The 26,863-nt window shown below is 42.3% G+C and overlaps 2 protein-coding genes across 2 annotated transcripts in view; both read left to right on the top strand.

Moving 5' to 3' along the window:
• The window catches only part of LOC106675407 (uncharacterized), a 65,355-nt gene extending 54,108 nt beyond the window's left edge, over window positions 1–11,247 (top strand). Inside the window, exons 30-33 of the mRNA XM_076881139.1 lie at window positions 2,483–2,770; window positions 10,510–10,626; window positions 10,713–10,834; window positions 10,923–11,247. Of these exons, the coding sequence (XP_076737254.1) occupies window positions 2,483–2,770; window positions 10,510–10,626; window positions 10,713–10,834; window positions 10,923–10,997 (602 nt within the window). The 3' untranslated portion in view covers window positions 10,998–11,247. The remainder of the gene's footprint in view (window positions 1–2,482; window positions 2,771–10,509; window positions 10,627–10,712; window positions 10,835–10,922) is intronic.
• Window positions 11,248–14,695: 3,448 nt separating this feature from the next.
• Window positions 14,696–26,863, top strand: part of LOC101476207 (uncharacterized) — a 36,476-nt gene continuing 24,308 nt past the window's right edge. Inside the window, exons 1-6 of the mRNA XM_076881136.1 lie at window positions 14,696–14,791; window positions 21,462–24,028; window positions 25,485–25,546; window positions 25,853–25,891; window positions 26,002–26,412; window positions 26,613–26,836. Coding sequence (XP_076737251.1) covers window positions 21,743–24,028; window positions 25,485–25,546; window positions 25,853–25,891; window positions 26,002–26,412; window positions 26,613–26,836 — 3,022 coding nt within the window. The 5' untranslated portion in view covers window positions 14,696–14,791; window positions 21,462–21,742. The remainder of the gene's footprint in view (window positions 14,792–21,461; window positions 24,029–25,484; window positions 25,547–25,852; window positions 25,892–26,001; window positions 26,413–26,612; window positions 26,837–26,863) is intronic.

Raw genomic sequence — 26,863 nt, 5'->3', positions numbered from 1 at the left:
TTTTTCACATTCTGTCTCTCACAGTTGAAGTGTACCTCTGGTGCAAATTACTGACCTCTGTCATCATTTTAGGTGGGGGAACTTGTACAATCGGTGGCTGACTAAATACTTTTTTGCCCCACTGTATGTTAACATAAGATAAGATGTTTGCTCGGTGGCGAGTAGCCTTCCGTAATAGTAATAAGTCACGTAGATACTGAAGTGGCACATAACCCAGGAAGCTACCACAACTAAAGCAAGGTAGTTGCAGCAGGCTAACGTTAGTTTTTTAAAAAGAACTTCCAGATGTTTCTTTAGGTTGGAGCCTTTAGACCAGGAGTGTCAAACTCAATTGCACAGGAGACCAAACATCAAGGCACACTTTAGGTCGCGGGCCAAACAAGATAAACATTTATTGAACACTAAAACAATGTTTTTTAAACATGAATATGAATTAAAAACAGACAGGAATATTATTCCAGATTAAATAAACTTAAAAAAAAAACAACTTTAATTTTAAATATTTTGCTCTCCATAAAAACATATCCTGTCAAAATTCTGCAATTTAGAAATATGAACATGCTGCCAAAACCCCAGAAAAAATAAATGAAAGCATTCACAAGGTTGGAGCCGCATGTAGACGGAGCTGGGGCGTTGCTTCAGGAATGGAACTAATAACCCGAGGGCCATTCAGTGTCGTAATTTTCCATGCTGTACAGTGCAGCGAGGAATGCCCAGACCTCTACATTGGAGAGACCAAACAGCCACTTCACAAGCGCATGGCACAACATAGAAGAGCCACCTCCACAGGACAAGACTCAGCAGTCCATCTGCATCTTAAAGATAAAGGACACTCTTTCGAGGATGCCAATGTTCACATTTTGGACAGAGAGGACAAATGGTTTGAAAGAGGAGTGAAAGAAGCCATCTATGTCCACTGTGAGCGACCATCTTTGAACAGAGGCGGGGGTTTACGACACCAACTCTCTGCCATCTATAATCCAGTTTTGAGATCCCTTCCCAGACGCCTTAACGCCCACTCACATCCTGGGCCATCTGATCTCAGGAATTCACATGATAAGGTGGGGCCAGGTTTCACAATGAACTCACCCGAAACTCTGGCTGATTGGGACCCACGCCCAGTTTCACACCTTGGCTCAGGCGATTAGAGGATCATCAGGGGGTCCTTTTGTCCCTCTGTGGGGGGTTACTCCCACTAGGTTTATATCTGGGACTCTCCACCATTTGACCTTAGAACTGAAGAAGCTTCTCGGATGAGAGGTGAAACGTCTCTTAACTTAAAGAAGTCCAGACGCTTTTCTTTGCAAGTCACTTGAAATGCCTTCACCGCATCATACATGTCATGTCCATGAACTGACAGGTTTCCTTGCTGAGCTCAAAACCTCTTTTGAGAACTTTTCCCCAACTCAGTCAGCAGACCTCTGTATGATGAGGAATGTCGGCAAACTCTGAATCTATTTCCTACATAAAAGACTGAAACTGACGGTGATTTAAACTTTTAGCTCAGATAAAATTTACGGTTTGTGTTACGGTGATCATTACATGCTCCATTTTTGGGACTTTACCACACAGCCTTTCCTGGTGTGTGATATGCTGTCAACTCACCGGTACATTTCTCCTCCTGCATCAGCATCCTGCTGATTAGTCTGCTTTTTTCACCGCACAACACCAGCGCTCCATCTGTTGTAAGTCCAACAAGTTTGTCCCAGGGCAGTTTCACTTTGACATACGTTTCTGCTCAGGCTCACATTTGCCAAAATCTGCGTTTTGTCTGGACACAAGACGTTGCACACCTCCATCATGCAGCTCTTCAGAGTGGTAGCGGGCTGATATGGCTTTCTCCTCTGATGCAATAAAACTTGCTTTCACAACAGCTTCACTTTGTGATTTTGCTCTGGTGAAAAAAGTCTGCTGAAATGTCAGATTCTTCTTTAGCTCTTCTACTTTCTGTAGTTTCTGCTCAGCATTTAGGTTTTTCAGCTTATCCTGACGTTTTGTCTCGTAGTGCCGTCTTAAATTAAATTCCTTAATTACAGCCACATTAGCTCCACTAATAAGACACACGGGTTTACCAGCATGTCTGTAAACATATATTCAGTCTCCCGCTGCCGGCGCTGAAAGGCTCTGCTTTCAGAATCAACTTTCCATCTCTTGTGCTGGCTCCAGGTCGTGTAACTGGCGCACATACACAGGACACTTACATTAGACCCTCTCATTGTGTGTTTTGTTTGGGTTTCCAGCAATGTACCAAAAGTAGAGAGGGCCTAACATATGAAACAGAAAAATACGGCAGTTTAATCCATTTATTTCAATAAATTATCACCTATTTAAGGAGTAACTATAATGGAATACAGTTACTCATATTTTGTATTTTAAATGCATAACATCCGTACATATATTCTCCAGTGGCTGGCATCTGGGATAAAGTCGTGTCAGAGCTCTGAGACATGAAGCCTAATTAATGTTTTTTTTCCTCCCACAGTGAGAAAATCTGCTAGAGGGAAACCAGGGAGCACAAAAGAGACGGAAGAGGAGGAAACAACAGAACCACTGCCTCCAGCTTCTGTTAATCCCACTTTATCACAGGACCGAGACTCATCTGCGCCACCAGGTGACGGCCAGGCGGAGAGCCAGAGGACCGAAGAGGAAGCAGAGACCCAGCCTGATGCTGCACCTGCCTCTGCTGGACAGCAGCCAGAGTCTAAGTGTCCTGATAAGGAGACAGAGGAGGGAGAGGAGAAGGATGGATGGAGCACGGTTGGCATTAAAGGTACAAAGAGCTGCTTTAAATCAACAAACTGCATCACTCTGACAGCGAAAACACAGTAAACTGAATATTAAAAGAAAAATTGTATAGCCTGCTTCTGTTAGCCTACTAATAGCTTTGAGATGCATTTCCACTACCTTGTGGTGGTGGTAATATGTTTTGTGGTTGGTGCTAAGGGCCCCAGTGTGTGCCAAGAATATATCCCACACCATCATCCGCCTGAAATTTTGATACAAAGCAGGATGGATCCAAGCTTTCTGACCCTGCCTGTTAACTTGTTATTTTCTGTTTTATCGCGAGAGTTCTGTTGCCCGCGAGAGGGTTGTTGTTGTTGTGAGTGAAAAATGGCGGAACGAATAAAGCGCTGTGGATGAGAGTACGACGTCGTGTCTTTTCAGTTAACATTGGTAGCAGAGGATGGTTTCCAATTACAAAGTACCACCAAAGCTTGATGAAGCCAGGCCATACGAATGCTGGAAGAATGAAGTCAATATCTGGAGACGAGTTACGGAGCTGGATAAAAAGAAACAGGCACTCGCGGTGGCGCTGGGGCTCGAGGGAAGAGCCAGAGAAATGGCCATGGAGATACCCGTGGAAGATTTGGACAAAGATGACGGTATGGAAATACTGCTTGCAAAACTTGACGCGGTGTTTCAGAGAGAAGAGAAAGACCGCGCTTATGAAGCCTACTCGTGTTTTGACTCCATTGCAAAGAACCACAGCGTGTCCATGGCAGACTACATTATAGACTTTGAACAGCGTTATAACCGGATGAAAAAGTACAACATGACGCTGCCTGACGCTGTGCTAGCATTTAAGCTTCTAGATACAGCTAGTCTTGATGAGAAAAGTCGACAGCTTGCACTGACAGCGTGCACGGACTTAACATTTGCGTCTATGAAGTCTGCACTGAAACGGATTTTCGGAGGGAAAGTAACCGGAGTTTTCAGCGGAATTCAACTGAACCAAGAAGCAGTTTTCTTTACGGAACAAAAAGGTCCCAAATACAAACGAAACAACGGTACTTCGTCGCGGAGTGGACAGCGACAACCACTACAAGGTACCAACCCACTTGACAAGTTTGGCAAGCGAAGAAGATGTGCTATTTGTCAGAGCACTTACATATGTTATATATATATATATATATATATATATGTTTTATATATATATATATATATATATATATCTATATATATATATCTATATATATATATATATATATATATATATATATATATATATATATATATATATATATGAAAGCCCAACAAGAAGAGGGCTTTCAGAGGGGGCAACAAAGAGGAGGTGAGGAAGATCCAGGTGTTACTAAAGGACAAGATCAGAGAGGCTAAGGACAATTACAGGAGGAAGCTGGAGTGGAAACTCCAGCAGAACAGCATGAGAGAGGTGTGGAGGGGCATGAAGACCATCACTGGATTCAGGCCAACCAACAGCAGGGGAGCTGAGGGAGGTGAGAATAGAGCCGACGAGTTGAATCTGTTTTTCAATAGATTCGACACCACAGCGTCTGCTCCCACCCCCACAACCTCACCTGTAGTCAGCCTGGAATCCAGAGCCACACCACTGTGCCAGCCTCTCTCTTCACATGTTGCCTCCTGTGAGATTCCTGACACCCCTCCCCCACCCATCACCTTCACTCAATACCAGGTTGAGATGCAAATGAGGAGACTTCACTCAGGCAAGTCTGCTGGACCAGACGGAGTGAGTCCCCTTGTCCTCAAGGCCTGTGCCCCCCAGCTGTGTGGAGTCTTTCATAAACTGTTTATGCTGAGTCTGAGTCTGCAGAGGGTCCCGGTGATGTGGAAGACATCATGCCTCGTCCCTGTACCAAAGACGCCTCGTCCCAGTGGCCCCCAGGATTACAGGCCCGTGGCACTGACCTCCCACATCATGAAGACCCTGGAAAGGCTCATCCTGGACCAGCTGCGACCCATAGTAAGACCACATCTGGATCCCCTTCAGTTCGCTTATCAGCCTCGTCTCGGAACAGAGGACGCCATCATCTACCTGCTCAATCGTGTCTTCACCCATCTGGACCAGCCGGCGAGCACTGTGAGGGTCATGTTTTTTGACTTTTCCAGTGCTTTCAACACCATCAGGCCGACCCTCCTGGGTGATAAGTTAGCAGCGATGCAGGTGGATGCTTCTCTGGTGTCCTGGATTGTTGATTACCTGACAGGAAGACCACAATATGTACGTCTCCCACAGTGTGTGTCTGACAAGGTGATTAGCAACACAGGGGCACCACAGGGGACTGTCCTCTCCCCCTTCCTCTTCACCCTCTACACCACAGACTTCAGCCACTGCACAGAGACCTGCCATCTTCAGAAGTTTTCTGATGACTCTGCGGTGGTTGGATGCATCAGCAGGGATGATGAGACAGAGTACCGGGCTGTGGTCGACTCCTTTGTCACGTGGTGTGAGCAGAATCATCTGCAGCTCAACGTGGCAAAGACCAAGGAACTGATCGTGGACTTCAGGAAGACCAGGAAACACTTGACCCCTGTTTCAATCCATGGGGTCAGTGTTGACATTGTGGAGGACTATAAATACCTTGGAGTACACATTGACAATAAACTGGACTGGGCTAAAAACACCACAGCACTTTACAGGAAGGGCCAGAGTCGTCTCTATTTTTTGAGGCGACTGAGGTCCTTCAACATCTGCCAGAAAATGCTGAGGATTTTCTATGAGTCTGTTGTGGCCAGTGCGATCCTCTATGCTGTTGCATGCTGGGGGAGCAGGCTGAGGGTCGCAGATGCCAACAGACTTAATAAACTGATCCGTAAGGCCAGCAATGTTGTGGGGATGGAGCTGGACTCCCTCAAGGTGGTGTCGGAGAGGCGGATGCTGTCCAAGATAAAGACAATGTTGGATAACACCTCCCACCCACTCCATGACATGTTGGTCAGTCACAGGAGCTCGTTCAGTGAGAGACTGAGATTACCAAAAAGCACCACTGAACGACACAGGAAATCATTCCTGCCTGTGGCCATCTCCCTGTACAACGCATCCACTTAACACACTGTTTGCTGCTACAACTACACATGTTTCTTTTCCAACTATTTATTTATAAGTGACTTATGTATGTATGTATGTATATATATGTATATATTGTACTATTCTTAGTTAGCGTATTGTCTGTCTTGTCTTAATGTTGGTTTAAAATGGAGCACTGTAACAAAAAATAATTTCCCCCAGGGATCAATAAAGTATTCTGATTCTGATTCTGATTCTGATACCACTGGGCGAAAGACTGTCCTCATCGTAATGGTGACCAAGTAAAGCTAACTGAAGATGGGAAAGTGGAGGAGTGTAACATTACTTTGTACACTAAAGCCTCAATGACAGACTCTGAAATCTTCCTGACTGAGGCATTGGGGTCAGCCATTATTGATACTGCATGTACACGTACAGTTTGTGGTCAGAAGTGGCTAGATAGTTACATGCGTGACCTCAGCCAAGGCCAAGTAAACAAGCTGTTGCAATCAGAAACCCCCAGCTCCAGACCATTTCGCTTTGGGGATGGTATTGTAGTGTATTCCAGCAGAAAAGTGAAACTTCCAGTCAAAATTGGACAAACAAAATGTGACATTGAAAGTGAAGTAGTTCCTGTTGACATTCCACTACTACTGAGCAAAACGTCTCTCAAGAAAGCAGGGACTGTTCTAGACATGGAGAATGACAGTGTTGTCATGTTCAAGCAGCCTGTTCCCCTAGAGCTCACTAGTTCGGGACACTATTGCGTGGACATTAGAGATGAAAATACTACAGAAAACTGCAATGAAAATGAAGTTCTCATGGTAACTGCTGAAATGTCTACAAAAGAGAAACAGAAAGTCCTTGTGAAACTTCATAAGCAGTTTGGTCATGCATCTGCAGAGAGGTTATTGAGGCTCATCCAAAGCTCTGGCAATACAGATAAACAATGTGCAGTTATTCTACAAGAGATAGTTCGTGACTGTGACATTTGTCAGAAATATTGCAAAACCAAGCCGAGACCTGCTGTTGGTCTACCCCTGGCTTCTGAGTATAATGAGACAGTAGCGATGGATCTACATGAGCTGGAGCCCAATGTGTGGTACCTTCACATCATCGACCACTTCACACGCTTCAGTGCCGGCAGCATCGTAAAGACAAAGAAAGCTGCAGAGATCGTCAACTCCTTCATTCACACCTGGATAAGCATTCACGGTGCCCCCAGACGGCTCTACACAGACAACGGCGGAGAGTTCAACAACACAGACATTCGGGACATGGCTGAAAACTTCAACATTGAGGTAAAAACAACGGCGGGGTATAGTCCCTGGAGCAACGGACTACTGGAGAGACATAACATGACACTTACAGAAATCCTCCTGAAGGTAAAAAAGGAACGTGGATGTGACTGGCACACTGCGCTAGACTGGGCCCTTATGGCCAAAAACAGTATGCTTAATGTACATGGTTATAGTCCACATCAACTTGTGTTTGGCCAAAACCCCAACCAACCTTCTGTGTTGATGGATAAGCCACCTGCCTTAGAGGGCACAACTGTAAGTGCAAGAGTAGCTGAACATATCTCAGCATTACATGCTTCCAGGAAAGCATTTACTGAGGCAGAGTGTTCAGAAAGGATCAGGAGAGCACTACGCAAACAACTTAGGCCTACAGATGACAAATATGAGGCAGGAGATAAAGTATACTACAAACGAGTCGACTGTACAGAGTGGAAGGGTCCAGGTGTAGTTATTGGGCAGGATGGAACTGTTGTATTTGTAAGACATGGGGGGACTCTTGTAAGAGTACACCAGTCAAGATTGACTAAAGTGGATTCACAGACTGGAGATAAACAAAAACCACACAGTACTACTGATGATGACAACAAAGACGCAGTTGAAAATGATGACACTGACACACCCGATGGTGAACAGAGTATTAGTGAGGAAGAAGACATCACTATTGACAGAGAAACTAACACTACAGAAAACATGTCTGTCACACAAACTGCAAATGAGCCCTCTACACCCACTGATCATGTCTCTGCTAATGTAAAGTTAAGATCAGGACAGCTGATTGCTTTTACCAACAGAGACAACGGTGTTCAACACACAGCCAGAGTGCTAGGCAGAGCGGGAAAAGCAAAAGGGCAATACAAAAACTGGTACAATGTGCAATATCTTGAGCATGATGGTAGTGAAGGTGAAAAGAAAGCTGTAGACATGTCACTTGTTGATGGTCTTTGCACTGAAGCTGAAAACAGAGATGCAGATGTACTCATAACAAAAGATATTTCCTTTGATTCTGCTAAGCAGCAGGAGATTGAGAGCTGGCAAAGTAATGGTGTGTTTGATGAAGTGAAAGACCTGGGTCAAAAATGTGTGTCTACTAGATGGGTCTGTACACTCAAAGAAACTACTAATGGTGTTGTCCCAAAGGCTCGACTTGTGGCACGGGGGTTTGAAGAGGTAAATACTAAAGAACTACAGAAAGAGTCTCCAACATGTGCGTCTGAGTCCCTCAGACTGGTGCTAGCTGTGATATGTCAAAACAAGTGGAGAGTAAATTCAATGGACATTAAATCTGCCTTCTTGCAGGGAATGGAACTGTCAAGAGACGTCCATCTTCGTCCCCCACCTGAAGCTGGCAAGGACAATGTTCTATGGAAACTGAAAAAGTGTGTTTATGGACTTGCAGATGCTTCACTTTATTGGTACAATAAGGTCAAAGACATTATGCTCAAAACTGGTGGTAAAATATCACAGGTTGATCCTGCAGTGTTCTATTGGCAGAATGAACAATCTGAGGTTACAGGAGTGCTTGCATGTCATGTTGATGATTTCCTTTGGGCTGGTTCAAGTCACTTTGCAACTCATATCATTCCTGTACTGAAATCTACCTTCCTTGTGGGCCGTGAAGAACATGACAGCTTTTCTTATGTTGGTATGGACATTTGTACAGTTAATGATGTAATAGAGGTGCATCAACAACTTTACATTGACAACCTACAACCGGTTCAGTTACAAGCAGCACGGGCTGTACAGAGGGAGGCTTCCTTAAGTGAAACAGAACGTGAGCAACTCAGGTCAAAAATAGGACAGATTTTGTGGGTTGCCAAACAAACAAGGCCTGATGTTATGTTTGACACATGTAGCCTTGGATCTAATATCAAAGATGCAACTGTACAGTCTATTCATGAAGTGAACAAAATTATCCGTAAACTTAAGGCAGAGAAAGTGACTCTTAAGTTTCAGCACTTGGGTAACAGTGAGGATCTGGCATTGATTGTTTTCAGTGATGCTTCATTTGGCAACCTTCCTGATGGCGGTACTCAAGGAGGGGCATTAATCGTCCTTATGGGTAAAAAAATCAGGCGCATGGTCAGAAGTACACTGGCAGGAGAAACTCTTGCCATGTCAGATGGAATAGACAGTGCGCTCTTCCTGGCAACACTTTTTTCTGAGCTTACAACTGGTAACACTGGTCTGAACGCTCTTCCTTTGATCTGTGTGACTGATAATCATTCCTTGTTTGATGCACTCAAGTCTACTAAGCAGGTTACAGAGAAGAGACTGAGGCTAGAAATGAGCAGCATTAAAGAGCTCATACAAGCCAAGAAAATCAGACAGGTTTGTTGGTCAGATTCAAAATCTCAACTTGCTGATTGTCTGACAAAAAAGGGAGTTTCACCTTTAGCCCTTCTAAAGGCGCTAGATGAAGGACTCTGGATACTGTAATCCTTTATTTACAAAGTTGTCTTTGCATTCAAATGTACCATTGTTTATTGTGTGCAATGATAGTATGCTTCAAGTAAAGCAAAGCACTTTTGAAATGTTTTTTTGTTTATATAAATATATACATATATGTATACAAATGTTTACAGGGATGTGTTTATACTTTTATTTTATTTATTTTTTAAGAAAGAGGGAGATTGTTAACTTGTTATTTTCTGTTTTATCGCGAGAGTTCTGTTGCCCGCGAGAGGGTTGTTGTTGTTGTGAGTGAAAAATGGCGGAACGAATAAAGCGCTGTGGATGAGAGTACGACGTCGTGTCTTTTCAGTTAACACTGCCATCCTAATGTCACAGCAGAAATGGAGACGTTTTTTTTCTTTTACAGCGTTGCTGATCCTGTGTGAATTGGTCCCTCAGTTTTACGTTCTTAGCTTAGAGAAGTGGAACCCAGTGTGGTCTTCTGCTGTTGCAGCTCATCTGCTTCAATGTTGGATGTGCTGTGTGTTCAGAGATACTCCTCTGCATACCTTGGTTGTAATAAGTGTTTATTTGAGTTATTACATTCTCATCTGAACTCAAAAGTGCATTTTCTTCCAGTGAACTGCTGCTCATTTTGTCTTTCAGACGATTTTGTGTAAACCCTAGAGATGCTTCTTTGGGAAAATCCCATCAGTGAAATGCTAAGATTAGCAAACATGCCACATTTAAGTCCACGAAATTACTTTTCTTCTTCATTCTGATGCTCAGTTTGAATTTCAGCAGGTCATCTGACCATGTCTACATACCTAGATCACTGAGTTGCTGCCATGTGATTGGCCGATTAGAGATTTACATTAATGAGCAGTCAAACAAGTGTACCTAATAAAGTGGCTGACAAACATTTCACCTTTTCAAATAAATCAAAAATCATTTGTTTAATTACTTAAGTTATATTTTAATATTTTATAAACCCGGTGGCTCCTGCAGCAGATTTGTTGATGATTAATGTGTCGCTCTTTCCATTTTCAGTTGTGGGCAAACGCAGGAGGGAGCTTGTTGGACCTGAGGCAAAGCGATCTCGCTCTCAGTCTCCGTGTGTTGTAGCAGACTTCAGACTGCCTCAGTTCAACCCCAATAGCCCCCTCGGTGAGACACACACATAAACACACACGCACGCGATTCAAATGCTGTGTTAACACTTGTCTAATTTTCCTGTTTCTACTCCTCTGCAGGTCAGGAGTTTGTGATCCCAAAATCAGGATTTTTCTGTAACATCTGCTCTGTTTTCTACCTGAATGAGAAGACCGCCAAGGAACTCCACTGCTGCAGCCAGAAACACTACAACAACCTGCAGGTACGCATGCGCACACACCATTCAGTACACAAAATCACACTCTTGGCCTAACAATGTTTGGTTTCTCACTTTTCTGTTTTTTTTGTAGAAATATTATGAGAAACGTCGACAAAGAGCTTCAAAAACGTCATCTCAGATGTCTCAAGGCTCCGTTTCTGACTGATGGACCTGATCTACTGATTATTTTAACACATCACTGTGGAGAACAAGCCAATGTTTTTGATCCTACTAGTTCAGAAACTAAACTAATCACCGTGTGGTACCTTTTGTTGTAAATGATATGTCTTCATTCATAAATTGTTTTGTTTTTGTTTGTACAGGCTGGTGAAGAGAACAGTTTTAAAATGTTGTTATTATTTTATCTTTTATGTGAAAATGTTATTGAAAAATTAATAAATTTACTTAACAGGTCATCAGGAGGTACCTGACAGGTGTTAATAGTTTATTAAATCTTTTTTTTTTTTTTGGTCATTTACATCTTTGGCTTCAGTTTCTTTAGAAGAAAAGGGTCCATCAACCTGAGTGTGTCTCCCACTTTCCAGACTCACTGGCTCAAGTTTGAAGCTGAACAAACCACCAAATTCGGTAAGAAGCTGTGAGGTTCAAAATGAGAAAGCTGAACTCTTGATAAGAGAGGTTTAAGGCTTAAGAGAATTTTAAGTGTCTGTGTCGTTGTTTTCACTCTTTAACCCAGCATTTTAACATTGAGACAGTAATATTATACATACCACATTTCATTACATGGCAAATCAGTGTGCTTAACGGAGAAGAACACAAAATCTTGGTTTACGATGCCAAATGGAAAACGGCAAAATCTAATTTCAAAAAAACAATGTCACCTTACTGCCACTAGAGGTCAGTAAATAAAGCCCAGAGTTTGTTTGAGGCTGGTTGAAGGCACTGAGATGTAAATACACTGTGCGGAGGTGGAGCAGTGCCTTGTGAGAACAACACATCTGCTTAACCTCCTCTCATAGTAGGTGTGGGGCTGGAGATGAGAATGGGAAAGCACTCAGACAACCGGACACAAAGACCCCAAAACACAAACAGGACAAGTAGACCATCAGTGGTACATTTATTTAAAATAAATCAGTCCCCTCATCAGAGTATATGATTCTTTCTCACGCACCTTTGTTTTGTGTCACCCTGTTTTTTCATCTTTGATGACACAGAATTCCTGACTATCTTTCTGGTGTGCTATAATTTTATTATTTTTATATAAGATAAGATAACCGTTATTAGTTCCACACGTGGGAAATTTGTTTCGTTACAGCCAAAACTGGACAGTGCAATGTTACAGCAGCGAAAATTTAGAAAAAATACTGGAATATATGATAATAAGAATAAGATACTGTACACAATAAAACAGAATAAAATACAATTTAGTCAGAAAAAGAGAATTGCACTTCGTGTTATTGCACATGTGTGGATTTGTGTGTTTGGTCAGCTGCAAAATCTTTGTTGTGGAGTCTGACAGCAGTAGGAAAGAAAAGACCGGCAAAATCTCTCCATCCCACATCATGGGTGCCAGAGCCTGCCACTGAAGGAGCTGCTCAGTGCTGTCAGAGTCTCCTGCATGGGCTGGGAGATGCTGTCCAACAGGGATGACGGCTTAGCCTCCATTCTCCTGTCACTCACTGTTAGAGAATTGTAGATCAATATGGTTGTCATTGTGCAAGATGATTAGATCTTTAGCAAGAATGCTCACCTCTGTTTTCTACACACTGGTTCGTTAAAAGGTTACGCCATACATGGGGTGACTAGGGACATCAGTGAAAGGTCACAGTGATATGTGGTGTAGCAGAAAATGTCACACACACACATCACAGACGTACATGTTCACATGTGAGTGTCTTAACTGTCATATGATAAATGAAATGTTTGTGTAACTACTGTTCTTGATAAAAGGACTGTGAGGGGAGGCCGAATTCAGAGTTGGCTAAGTTTACAACTCTAGACCTGACCGGACTTCCCTTGCAAGTAAAAACCGATGGAGCTCTGAGTGTCTTGCTTCCTTCACAGTAACAGGCCACTGAGACAGCGAGGTCTGCAAGTTTAGACCTAACACTCACCATCTCCACTGGGTCCAGAGGGCATCCTAGAACAGAGCTGGCCCTCCATATCAGCCTGTTCTCTTCCTGTCCCCAGCAGAGATGCTGCCGCCCCCGCAGACAACACCGTAGCAGATGGCCTAGGCCAGGGGTCAGCAACCTTTAACACCCAAAGAGCCACCGGGTTTCCACGCAAAAAAACCCCACTGGGAGCCGCAAATACTTTTTGAAATCTAAAATGAAGATAACACTGTATATATTGTTGTTTTTTTACCTTTATGCTTTGTGTGAACAACTAAAGTAAGTAAAGTTTATTTATTAAGCGCTTTTCACAGACAGTCAGTCACAAAGCGCAGTACACAAATATTAAATTAAACAATACAATCAATAGACATTGTACACAATGTAAAAGATCAAATGTAAATGATGTAAAGAATATAAAATATGTAGATCAACAAAAGGCTTGTTTGAACAGAAAAGTTTTTAACTGCTTTTTAAAATAATCCACAGAGCAACTAAGGTGTGTTGCTTATGAAATCCATGAAGCGCTACAGAGAAAATTACATTTTATTTATGTAATTAACACATTTTGAACTCTTAAAGGAATATAACAAAAGGAAAGACACCCAGCTGAACTAATCCATGTAGCAAACAAAAACTGTTGTGAGCTGCCACCCTCATTTCGCCTTTGGGCTTTTGGAGCCTTGACCTGACTTTTAAAAAGTAATTGGAAAAAAAAGCACTATGCTTCTAAAAAAACTAGATGTTTCCAAAATTCTGCCTAAATATGTATTTTACCTGGTTAATGTGTGTGGCGGGGCGTGGTCTGCAGGGGAGTCGGACGCACCTGAGGCGCAATCACGCCTCGCCGCCTTAATGTCTGTGCTCTCTCTGCTGTTGTGTTGTCGGGCTGTGAGCTGAAAAGCTACAGCCGGCTGTATGCGTACAGCAACCGTGTGTGAAAAGTGGTCAATAAAGAGATGCTGAAAAGCATGTTGATGGAAACATCGTCGGGTCTGCCGTGGTATGTTTACAATAAGACTTATGGTCCCGAACCTCTGCGCACATCGGGGCTTTCATCTTTACGGAGGACTAAGCAGTCATCATTCAATATATTAAAATTTTATGAATAAAAGGGGAACTTGTGATATTATTACTTGTGACTGCATTAGTATTATAATTATTTGGCAGAAAGTTTATTTCAGGGAGAATTATACCTTATTTCCCCCCTTTCCCATGCTTCCTTTTCGCAAACTTACTCATGTCTCACAGTCACAACATAAACTATATTTTTATAATGTAAAATTAATCTGTGCAGCATTGGTGATGGGGTGTAAAAGTAATTTCACATATTAAAATTCAGGCTGTGTTATAGTAGTAAAAAAAGATATGATAGATCATCATCAAGGACATTTATATATGAGTTGTTTTCCTATGGAAATAGCGCCACCGTGTGAAAAATTAATTATAATACACTTATCCTGCGGCCACTATAAGCCATCACAGAGAAAGATGTAGTGAAACTTCCAATAACACACTCAATAAAACATTTAGAACTCACAGTTGTATTTTTCTAAAAAGTAAACAAATTTTAAAAAAGAAAAACAAGTGCTAATTCCTTATGATAATAATAATAATAATAATAATAATAATAATAATAATAATAATAATAATAATAATGATATGATGCATGGAATGCGTTAGTGGAATTACGACAGTATCTTGAAAGTTGTCGTTTCCCTTCGTCCTTTTATTTTGAAGGCAGACCATTGAAACGGAACACGTTGCGGTGGGTCACGTGGTTAGCGTTTCCTTTCCGTTAGCAACGCTGTAGATTGCAAGAAGTTCTTCGTGAGGATTCATTTGAGCACATCAGAACAAACGGATTCCACACATATAAAGCACGGTATGTACCCCGAGTTGTTGTAAAAAAAAAAAAAACCCAAACAAACCTGCAAGCGATCAGCTTTTCCTTACAGCCGCTGTTTGTCGAGTTGTGGTGGTAGTTTGTAAGCGGGCCTGCAGGAGGTTGCGGTGCTCCTCGGTAGCTGCATACATTGCCTTGCCTTTTTTGCCTCCTTGTGGCTGGACTGGTGGATTATGGTCTCGCCTCATATCTCACTGCTGCACGGATTTTGCGCAATCCGACTTAACTCAGTGGCATGACTGTCGTTATCCAACGTATCCCCACAGCCACCGTTTTCCTTTATTTTCATTCCAAGCTAGTTAGGTGGGAGAACCCACGGTAACAGCCACACTACACAATCCCACAACACATTTTAAATGCATTCATAAAAGGCAGCATTTACAACAAATACTGACAATATGAATTCTACTGATTGAGAAAAACAACCACTTGTCCTTCACTTTGTCCTTCACTTATGATAAGCCCCCACTCCACAGACCTGGCTTGTATTAAAGTTTTCTCTCCTTTAGTGATGCACGTTCAGGGCTCGCAAAATTTCAAAATCCCTGGTAGCCCTTCGGGCAGGGACTCTTCAGTTTTTGGTAGCCCAAAATAAATTTAAGTAGCCCGAATAAAAAAGCGAGCAATTTTTTGATTGATGTTTTGTTTCATTTTTTGTTTCCTTTACAATATTATACTTTAATGTATAATATTGTAACGGAACCAAAACAATCAAAAAATTGTTGAAACACAAATTACAACATTGTATAAAAATTACAATCATCAACTCAAATACTTGGTTCTAATTGAACAGAAATTTCTATAAACTTGTAAGAACTGTGTAGAACATGAATCAGTCTGTGTCAGATCCTGAATTTGAAATTTCCACTGAAATCACAGGTAAGAGGCAAGTGGAACCAAGATCGAGGACATTTGCTTTTTTTTAAAGTTTGCAAAGACTGCTAAATTTTGCCAGTGGTAGTTCACTCTTTGCAACATAGTACGCTGTTCTAAAGAGATTTTTCAGGTTTATTTTTAGTATGTTATTTGCAATTGGTGTTTGTTCTGGGAAAGATATTGCAGACTGAGCAATAATGCATTTCTTGCATTTCTCATGGGTTCTAATGGGGGCCTTTCTTAAAATTACTGGTCCCAGTAACAAAGGCGCTTGTCGACTCAGAAATCGAGAGAAAACCAACAACACACCCGGCAGAACATTATGTTATTTACACGGGTGCACATAAGTGGTCCGCATGTGCGCATTCGCTGTCAACATAAAAGACGCGCACCAGATAAGAAGTTGCAACGCGCGTTTGCGTCCATACTGTTTTTGTCTGCTAGAGTGGGATTTTCACGGCACATTCCGCACCACATCTCTGTGCGTTCATCATTTGTTTGAAGCCAGCTCACCTCCTGCAACCACTTTTCTGAGAATACGTGCTTCTTTTGTGGTTCGGACTCCTTCTGACATTTCTTTGGAGGTGGAGGAACACCAAAGTAATTGCTTAAAGGAGCTTCTTGACATCTTTAAGAGTTCTAAACAAATGTCTGTCCTCCTCCAGAAAATCCTATGTGCGCAAACACGCATTGCAACTTCTTATCTTGTGTGCGTTTTTTATTTTGACAGCAAATGCGCACCTGCGGACCACTTATGTGCACCCCTGGTTATTTAGCTCGTCATATTGCAGCCACAGAAATTCTTTTGTCCATGAAACCATAAAGCTGCACTTTCTTTTTGCCTTATAGTCTGATTTGCCATAACTTTTCCGTTTTGTGGTAAGCTTTTCTTTGGCTGTCACTTCTTCACCCTGACCTGTCTTATTTGGCTCAGCAAAACTAAAATATATATCCTGCTGCTTTTACACACGCGCTCACATAACGCTGAGCGATTCTCTGCGCGATCAACCTCTCACATGTTTAAGCTGCGGGAGATTTCACTTATCATGTTTGCATAGTAGGCTAACGACTGATAAGACGATGTCAGAGGAATTGGTGCGCAAATGATCGTCACTCACCAATCAGTACTGTCGCTCTCCATACACAGTTCGCACGATTGCAAAGTGAAAGCAAAAAACAAGCGCAAATTCTGGCTCACTGATGCCAATGACATAATTACCCAGCTACATTTCCGAAAGAATGCAAAAGCATTGACATATATTTTTCCTTCCTACAATAGCCCGACGGGCAGGGCAGAGATAGATTTTGGTAGCCCGACTGGAAAAATCGCTAGCCCCGGGACGTCGGGCTAGCGATTTTGCGAGCCCTGACGTTAACCCCGCTCTTAAGACTCATCCCAGATGTGATGGTATTGGTTATCAGTGGCCTGGCATTAGACATAGAGCTGGGCGATATAAGATTTTTTCATATCACGATATGTTTTTTTCATTTCAGGCGATAACGATATCTATCACGATATAAGCCAAATAACTATATTTGTAAAATTTAAATGTGCCGTTGCTCACAAGTAAAATGTGAAATAATCAGCAGCTTGTTTTTATTTAAATATTTATTTCCCATAATAAGTTCAACAGGGTAGATGTACTTAAGGAACATGAGACTTTTTCAGATAAATAAAGGCAAATATTGCAAACTACACAAAAGGCAGCCGCTAAATCGTTTAAGTTTCAAAAGAGAACAAACTAAACAAACTAAATTGTCAATTCCACTTAGAAACAAAATATTAATTCTAAAAATAAATCTTAGTTTGTTTTACAGAAGAACAGACAAAACTGACTAACTTTTGTCAATATCAAATAAACTGAGAACTAAAAGGAAATTCTCAATCTCTCCTTGTTGTATAGCTTAGCTTTTCAAACAGTTTTAACAGTTACTTTAGTCTGACAAAAGCCGAATGACGAATTAGCGCTTCCAGTCAGAGACTGAGGCTACGTCCACACGTACACGGGTATTTTTGAAAACGGAGATTTTCCGTTTTCATTTTAAAAAATGATCCCGTCCACACATAAAGGCAGAAATGAAGGAAAACGCTGCTATGAACATGCCAAAGCAGCAGGTGGAGCTAGATTCCTAACCGTGCAGAAATGTTGGCCAATCAGAAGTCTAGAAGCCTCGGTGGGAAAAAGTAAACCAAGCTGGGGCATAGAAGCAGAACCAAGTCGTATGTGTGGAGAGACAGTAACTGTGTGTATATGTAAGCATTTAAACACTGCAGAGAGTAGAATTAACAGTAACAGTATTGTAGAAATTCATTTCACCGAAACAATAACGTGGCGCACAGTGTGACGCATGCACCAGTTCATTGTATTTCCAGACTTGCTTTCGGCACAATTTACAGTGCACGCTACTCTGTTTTTTGTCAGACTTGAAATAGCCGAAATACCTTCACACTACGGAACTTCTATGGCTCTTCCGTTCGACAATCTCTCCGGCATTGGAACCATCATCTGTTTTCTCTTCGGTCACGCTCGGTTGATTTTTCTAGTCGGCACACTCATTTCCTCCATTACCCGGGCGGTACGGTGGCTGGCTGCTTCCCAAACAAATACACATGTGCGGCTTGGCACTTGTGCTATACGTAACAAGTCACGTGACGTGACGCTGCGGCTGTGATTGGTTCGGCTCTGCGCTACTTAATTTGGATTGGCTGACCCTTTTTTTTTTTTTTTTTTTTTAAGAGGACAAGAGCGGCGAGGTCTATCGCAATAGTTTAATTTCTCTATCGAGTAAAAGGTATATCGCGATACATATCGTTATCGTTCTATCGCCCAGCTGTAATTAGACATTAAGACAGTTGGACGCTCAGACTATGGAAAAGATCCCCTGTCATTAACCTGCTTCCACGCATGTGCAGTGAGCAAAAATCACTTTTCCACTGCTGCAGGTGCTTACTTAAAGGCAGTGTAAAGACGGCTGCAATGTAGGGTAGGCTGACTAAAACTACAGATGTCATTAAGGCCTGCAGAATAAATTGAAAATTTATTGTCATCGCGATATCAGCCTGCGCGATGGGCCCATCGCAAAAGACGACGTAAACTGCGATAATTGGGTACCTTAAAATGTTTACACACGTGCTTTAAAGAATTTACCAATCAAAGAAACCCCTCGTGCCTAAAAAAAAAATAGTACCTCGCTTATTTGGAGGTACTTTGGATTTGATAAAGACGACGTTCTCCAAACACAGGTACTCTGCAAAACTTGCCGAACACTCGTGGCAACCACCAGAGGAAACATGACTAATCTGAACCATCATCTTCAATACAACCACAGAGAACTGTTTGAAGAGTTCCAGAAAGACAGGGCTAGCCAAACAAAGGTTGCTAATGTTAAGACAAAGAGCACCGCAGTCCAACAGCCGTCTCTGTATTAGAGTTTTTCAAGTGGGACTCCTTATGAGAAAACGTCAAAGCGCTACAAAGAAATAACAGAGGCCATTACACATTTTTTGACAAAGACATGATGCCTATAAATACAGTTAGCAGAGAGTGCTTCACCAGTCTGATACATAAAGTGGACCGGAGATACCGCATCCCCTCACGAAACTACTTTTCACATGTCGCCATTCCACAAATGTACGAAACATGTCGCAAGACCGTCATGTTTGAACTGAGCCAAGCGGAAAACTACGCAAGCACTACAGTAAAGTTTCCTCTCCAGTTTTGACTTACATCATAACTACTTGGTGAGTGGTAAAATGATGAACAACTGCATTGAGATAATTTGCAGTATAATTTAAGTTATGTATTTAAAACTAATTCTAGAGACCAGGAAGGATGTCTTTCAGAATTCAAGCCTCAGAAATCTTTTTATGGGGGCAATGTTTCAATGTTAAAGTGCACTTTGTTGTTACACTGCTAATACAGCAGCTTTCTTTAAATAAAACTTGCAGTAAAACAGAAATTATGTATTTGGTTTTTTTTATATTTATTTTATCGCAAGTCATATCGTTATCGCAGTATTGATCATAGTTATCGCACATCGCAGGTTTTCCTAATATTGTGCAGCCCTAATGTCATTAACAACTAATCATGTTGTGTTTAGCTGAGCTGTTGGTTAGTTGTGTTGTTCTATATTACCACTTAAGGATCTATGTTTTTTTTAAACATTTATTTCATTCTTTTCTCCTATTGCGTTATTCTTCTTTACATCTGGTAGGTGTGTGTATCTATGCAATTCACTTTCTCTTAAATTACTTTTAAGCATAACCTAGCTAACACAAGCAATACAACCGCCCCCCCACCCCCCAAAACAAACAAACAAACAAACAAAAAAAAAAAACAGTAACATTGAGGGAAATCTGTTGTGTTCACTTTTGGCCTCCAAATATTGTCATTGTCTCTTATTTTGGCATTGATGTCATCATTGATGTCATCATTGATGACTTTGGTAGCAAGGATCTATATAGAAGACATGCACCAGTCCAGTTTTGCACTGGATAACAGTTTGTCCCTAAAATTAGAGAGCCATCATAGCACAAAGGGAGCAAACAGCAAACGTTCAGTAGTTTGTAGCTGCAGTTTTACAAACTAATTTTCTTTTGAGGTTTGCAAAGGTTTTCAGAAAATCGTCATTGGTTTTCATTCGTGACAATGCTTTCTCTCACTGTTGCTGTTGTTTAATGTAAGAATTGTTGGGACGCTTTTACTGCACTTCTCGGAACATAGCCTGTTGCATATGTGAAAAGTTTGTAAAAAGTACTTGCATAATGATCAGGTACACGGTCTGTGCAGATAGTGTACGGATTAATTAAATTATTCCACGGTGCAAAATGATTTTACAGTGACACTAAAGTCACTGAAAGTGCAGAGAGCTTATATAACCAGTTAAATTAAGTGCAAGCAGACAACAGAGCATCAATTATGGTACTCAACTTGAGTCCCTTATCTGCTGTAATTCAAGATGAGCGGAGGAGTCTAATCGTGTCCTCTGAGGAGACAGAAGATCATCATAAGCTGCTCTATGCCACCAACCTGCCACTGAGCATGCTCCTTTGGTTTATTGCGATCATGTTTAGGGGGTAGGAGGATGTGTTCATGACAATGGCAGTTTGCACCGGTTGAGGTCCATCTGTGTGCTGTCATTACCAGAAAGTCAACAGCAGATCCAGCTTCCTTCACCAACTTTCCAAGCCATACGTCATCTCTCTTCTGAATGCTGCCTACCCAGCACAGCACTGCAACTTGTGGACTGGACTTGGAGATCGTCATAATAAAAAACCACACCCGTGTAGCAAAATTTGTGTGCATATGTTAGTTCGACCTTAATGGGTACTAATCATGGGTCTTGTTAGAAACATCTAGATGTTGGACGGCTAGCGTGTATGTTCTGTGTCTCTATCCACAGATCAGGGACATGCAAAAGATAGAGGAGGATAAGATAAGCTGCTTTGGAAGATCTATTAAGCTTATTCTTCTAAGATTAACACCTCCTTTCTATTTTGTTGTTGTTGTCTCCTGTGTCTCTATTGTTTAAATCTCATGTTTTCTCTGTTTCTCTGTTTTTGATGCTTTTGTTTCCACCTTTCCTTCTTACTAGTGAAGACCTGAAGATGATACTAACAGAATAAATCGTATGAATGAATGATCTTCGGGAAGCAGAGTCTGCAAATTAAGAAAAGGCCTCCCGGACGATGGATTTCATCTTTCCAAGATTCTGAGGCCCAGTACAACTGATTAACCTTTATTCTTTGTTTTCTTTATTTTTAACTTTCCAGCTTTTCCATTGTCATTGAAGCGTTACGCCCCTTCTCCTGCACCAGGGCCCCAACAGAGCCCCCTACTGGGTGGGCTCCCAGGGAGCTTTTTACTGATCGGACAGCAAGCTGCATGCTTGCGGCTGGCTCAGCTGAAAACCCACCTTGCGTTGACACAGATAAATAACGCTATTGCTGTTGATGGTCGAACCAACACACCTGCCCCATTTATACCCACAACACCCCCCTGCCCGACAGCTGCAGCCATCAGTCCACTAAACCTTCTGAAGGTTGCTAACACCATGTCCCATCCCTCATATAACCCCTATGCCTCTGGGAATCAAAGTTCAGCCCAGGGGCGCTATGGACAGTCCAGTATGCAGGCAGAGAGAGACTCTCATAAGACATCTCCTCATCTTGGGCCTGGGTCCAGCTTTAGCTCTTCTGGAGTTTCATCTGCGACTCCTGCAAAATCTGGGGGAATAATGAGCTACAGGCCAGAAGGGAGTAAGACTTCAATGGAAGAGGACATAAAGAGGTCCATAGACATGCATATAAGCAGAGCCAGAGAGGAGGTGAGAAATCAGCCTGTAGACAAGAGCAGTCATTTTACTCAAAGACATGAGTATGATTCTTCAGGCAAAGATGTGACTTCCTACATGTTGTCCTCAAACTCTCAAAGACCTCCTGATGTTGCAAGTAGCACTAGCTCCATGGACTGGTTGCCAAGCTACAAACGGAAAACTGAGGATGATTCGTCTAAATACTGTTCATCATCTGCTTCATTGAGCTATCTAAGCACTGGTGACGGTAGGTTTAATGCCTCGAATGAAAGAGAGCGCAATGTGCAATCCATTCCAGGCTTAGGTGATTATGACTACCCAGTGCCAGGCAAACCTGTGGGTTCTGCAGAGTCTACTCGTCCCAAGTACACTTCAGAAACAGCTGTGAACATCCTTATGCAGTTTGGACTTGAAAAAGAGGACCTGGAACATCTGATCTCATATCCCGAAGATCAGATGACTCCTGACAACCTGCCTTTTATCTTACGACAAATCCGCATGGAAAAGGCAAAGAGATCTGCCACAGCAGATCCATCAAAATCCTACTATGATCCTCATTCCACCACAAGTATGAGTGGAAGGGAAAGGTTGAGTACTTCAAGAGGGGAAGGGATGCGTCAGGATGAATTGTCACCTATTGTCCAACCAAGTAAAGTGATTGATTATGGACATACTGGAAAATATACTGGGAGCTTTGGGGATGAAATTGGAAGGAGCAGCAGTGGAGCTAGTAGTGGTGGAAGTGGAGGTACGCTGCTGATGGGCTCCTATGATAGTAGCGGTCACAGTCGAGAACCACTGCAAAAAAGTATGACAGAGGTGAAAAACAGCACCTTGGTTTCTTCCCGTGATCAAGGCAGCTCTTTTACCAGTCATGGCTCAATGCGAAGCAGCGATCCAGCTCAACAACTGCACACCCAACCGAACCAGTCATCTCAAGAAATCTTCAAAGGTTTCTCTCTGCCAAAGACAGACACAGACATAAGACCTCTTAAAGCAGAAGTCACTAAAGCCCTTCCGTTGAAAAATCCAGAGCCAGATCGCCAGTCAGCATCAAAAAGCCAACTAACTCCTAATATAGTTCGTAGTGTGCATCCAAGCCGACCTGGCCTTGTACTCATTGGCAGCAGCAGCAGCGACAGTCACATCAAAGAAAAGAGTAAGACTCACGGGCAAGTATCAAATGTTTCTGAGCAGATGAAAAAACAGCAAATGCAGCAGAAGCAGGTACAACAGCAACAGGTGAAACAGACAATGCAACAACCACCACCAAAGCAGCAGCAGCAGACGCAACAACTGAAGCAGCAGCAGACGCAACAGCAACAACTGAAGCAGATGCAACAACTGAAGCAGCAGCAGACGCAACAGCAACAACTGAAGCAGACGCAACAGCAACAACTGAAGCAGACGCAACAGCAACAACTGAAGCAGACGCAGCAGCAGCAACAACAACTGAAGCAGACGCAGCAGCAGCAACAACAACTGAAGCAGCAGCAGCAACAGCAACAACTGAAGCAGCAACAGCAACAACTGAAGCAGCAACAGCAACAACTGAAGCAGCAGCAGCAACAGCAACAACTGAAGCAGCAACAGCAACAACTGAAGCAGCAGCAGCAGCAGCAACAACTGAAGCAGCAGATACAACAGCAGCAACTGAAGCAGCAGCAGCAGATGGCCCAGGTACCTAACCTGCCGATTGGGTTGCAGCAGATGCAGAATCAGCCAGCTGTGCATATGGGACAAGCTTTGCAGTCTCAAGTTTTTTCGGCTGCAAAGCCAGTTCCACAGCCGTCCCTCATGCCAGGGCTCACGATGCCCGTTCCTCCGGGTCTCTCTCCCCTAATGCAGAACCTCATGAATTTCATTCATATACCGCAGCCCGCTTCCACCAAGCAGCTTCCAGCAAAGGTAGAAGTGACAGGGAATATCCCAGTGCTGGCCCAGATGCAAGACTACACTGCCGCTTCACCTAGGGTCTTTCCTCATACCTGCTCTCTATGTAACAAGGAATGTACTCTGATGAAGGTAAGTGGAAGATTGTTCGATGTTTTTGCTTTCTGTCGGTTTTTATTTATTTGACATGCAATGTTTTTTGTTTTTGATTTGATTTTGGATCCCATTATAGGATTGTGGTTTGGGAAAAACTTCATGTATGCTACTTTAAAGTCTATTTGGTTTGTTTTATACACTATTCCTGCATAATGATGACTGTAGGAAGACTACCAACTTGGAATACAAACATTTGGACAAATTTTTCACATATTTCTGCAATTCAGTATTCTGTACCAGAATTTCTGAAGGATTACAGTGCAGACTAAACTTAACTATATGTCTATCAGATATTGTAATTGAAAAACACTACTAATAAGAGACCTTCAGAATCTTCAGTGGTCTGTACTTGCAATTGATAGATTTAATCTCTTTTAAATTGACATAAACTGATGCGAAGACATTCAAGGCTTTTGCTAACAATGGAACCAAGGCCTCAGATGACGTGATGAGGAGAAACCTGCAAACCTGAAGAGCCTGTGCATCAGAAAATGTTGGAAGACGGCTGTTTTTTCATTTGTCTCTGTTCTTGGGCTGCTGTTCCACAGTGCACATTCAGCTTTGCTTTTTCTGGAACTGTTGCTGAATGTGAAAGTTCCCCTTTTTGTCTTTTGTCATTAGAGTTAAGAATAGTGTGTTTTGTCCTTTATTTCACATTAGTGGGCACCTTGTTTTTGTGTAATACTCGCTTCTTCTTTTTTTTTTTTTTTACTCATACTTTCTTTTTAAGTTAGTGTTTCTGTGTCCCAAAAGGCAACATCATTTACTACCACAAACATAAGCACCCGCTGCGCCCAGTCATGAGCTACACAAGCACCAGATTTGATTTGTTGTTGAATCTCTCTTTATGGATCGGCCTTCCTTCGCTGCACCAAATTTCACATTTGAGCTCCTCGTCAAAGAAACAGCGCCTTCCTCTTCTGGTCTATTTCAACGTCATCTTCCTGTCGCTACTCCAACTGTGATCGTCATAGGTGGTGCATTTTGTCCTAATCCAAACTTGGCCTCTCCTGAGACGACCTTCTTGGAGCTTCGGGAAAGTTTGATGCCATAAGAAGAGCCTGAGAGTCCAGAATCCAGAGCCTAATTGACCTTTTGTTTTGGTTGTTTGTAATCAGATGTTTGACTTGTGTTTTCTATATATACTAAATAATTTCACTTTTAAAATTTTATCCCAGGAAAGGTATGATGTGTCACGCTTATTTGTTCCTGGTTTTTGGCCTATGAAGGTTTAAATACAATCCAGGCTCCTGGCTAATGTTATAATGCTTCTGCATTCAGTGAAGGACTAACTGTTAATATTTTAAGAATTTTTTTTTAAGGCCACTGCAAAGTTTAGTGACCTTTTATCAGCAAGTGATGTCAATGACAAACGTTGCTCCTGATAATAACAAACCTTGTCTAAATGTTTGTTTTTTGTTGTGACCACTAGGATTGGGTCTCCCACCAGAATACCAGCCTTCACATCGAGAACTGCAAACTTCTGCGAAAGCGGTCAATCTTTCTTCTCTGTACTTCGTGATTATGAACCGATATCTTTGGGGCAGCACAACCATGGGTGTGCCAAAATGATGCCGGGGTTGTAATGCTAGGATAGCTCCCTAAGAACTGTTCATTTGTATTTTTTTAATTTAAAGCACCTTAATGATTTGCAGCATTTACCATGAGCCATTTTCCCTAACCTAAATTGTTGAAAGGCTGAATACATTTCTGAGTTTCTGGATTAATGAACAATAATATATTTTTAAGGACATTCTATCTTGCAACATCTGACAAAAATGTATCTGTGTTTTTCCACAGATACCCAGAATGGAACGGTGAAATTGCATCACTGCCAGGGTAATTATCTTCATTTCAAGTCATTTGGCGAATAAAAAAACATGCCAGCATTGGAGGCTTTCATTTTCTTTGATTTAACATGTGCCTTTCTTTTTATATGCAATTGTTAGTGCATCAGGTGCCAAGCCCTCTCCCTCAACTTCTGCTGAGACTTCCCAGAAGAAAACCAGACATGAGAGTCGTTCCCGTTCCTGCAGCCCCCGGAGCCATCGTGACTCGGAGCGTAGCAGGGACAGGCAAAGTAGCCGTTCCCGCTCTCGCAGCCCCCGCACTCATCGTGACTCGTTGCGAAGAAGAAATAGACGAAGTAGCCGTTCCCGCTCCCGCAGCCATAATGACTCGGAGCGTAGCAGGGACAGACGAAGTAGCCGTTCCCGCTCCGGCAGTCCACGTCGCCGCCGTGACTTGGAGCGTAGGAGGGACAGACGAATTAGTCATTCCCGTTCTCGATCACGTAGCCCCCGAAGGCAGAGACACAGAAGCCGATCACGATCTCCCTACAGCTCCAGACGTAATCGCAGGTCTGTCCAACATACATTTTGAGAACTAGGATCAATCAAAAAGATTTAGCTCTCAAGTGGAGAGGGCGAAAAGTAATTTATTTAATAATGTAAATTTAAAAACACTTAATTGGTGGACTATTTACCTTTTGTATCCATGCTGGATGTGTGCTTTGAGATGTTTATGAGTCATTAAGTTCTTTGATCCATACTTTTTTCAGGTCCCGGTCTCATTCTGACTCCTCATGGTATGACCGTCCTTCCTCTTCACGATATCGATCACGCTCAAGGGGACGCGAGAGACGATCCTCGCCGAGAAGAAGAGATGAGAAACGTTCATCACCAAGGAGAAGCTGGGAGAGGCGATCGTCGACAGAGAGGTCATCTCCTATGCGAAAGTTGAGCAGCTCGAAGATCTTGGCAAAGAAACTGCTGGAAACATCAGGTTTGAAAATTGCTTCATGGTATTTTT

This window comes from Maylandia zebra, linkage group LG3 (genome assembly GCF_041146795.1).
Source record: "Maylandia zebra isolate NMK-2024a linkage group LG3, Mzebra_GT3a, whole genome shotgun sequence".
NCBI classification, from domain to species: domain Eukaryota; kingdom Metazoa; phylum Chordata; class Actinopteri; order Cichliformes; family Cichlidae; genus Maylandia; species Maylandia zebra.
Note: the sequence above shows the minus strand (reverse complement) of the source record. Positions and strands in the feature narration are given on the sequence as shown.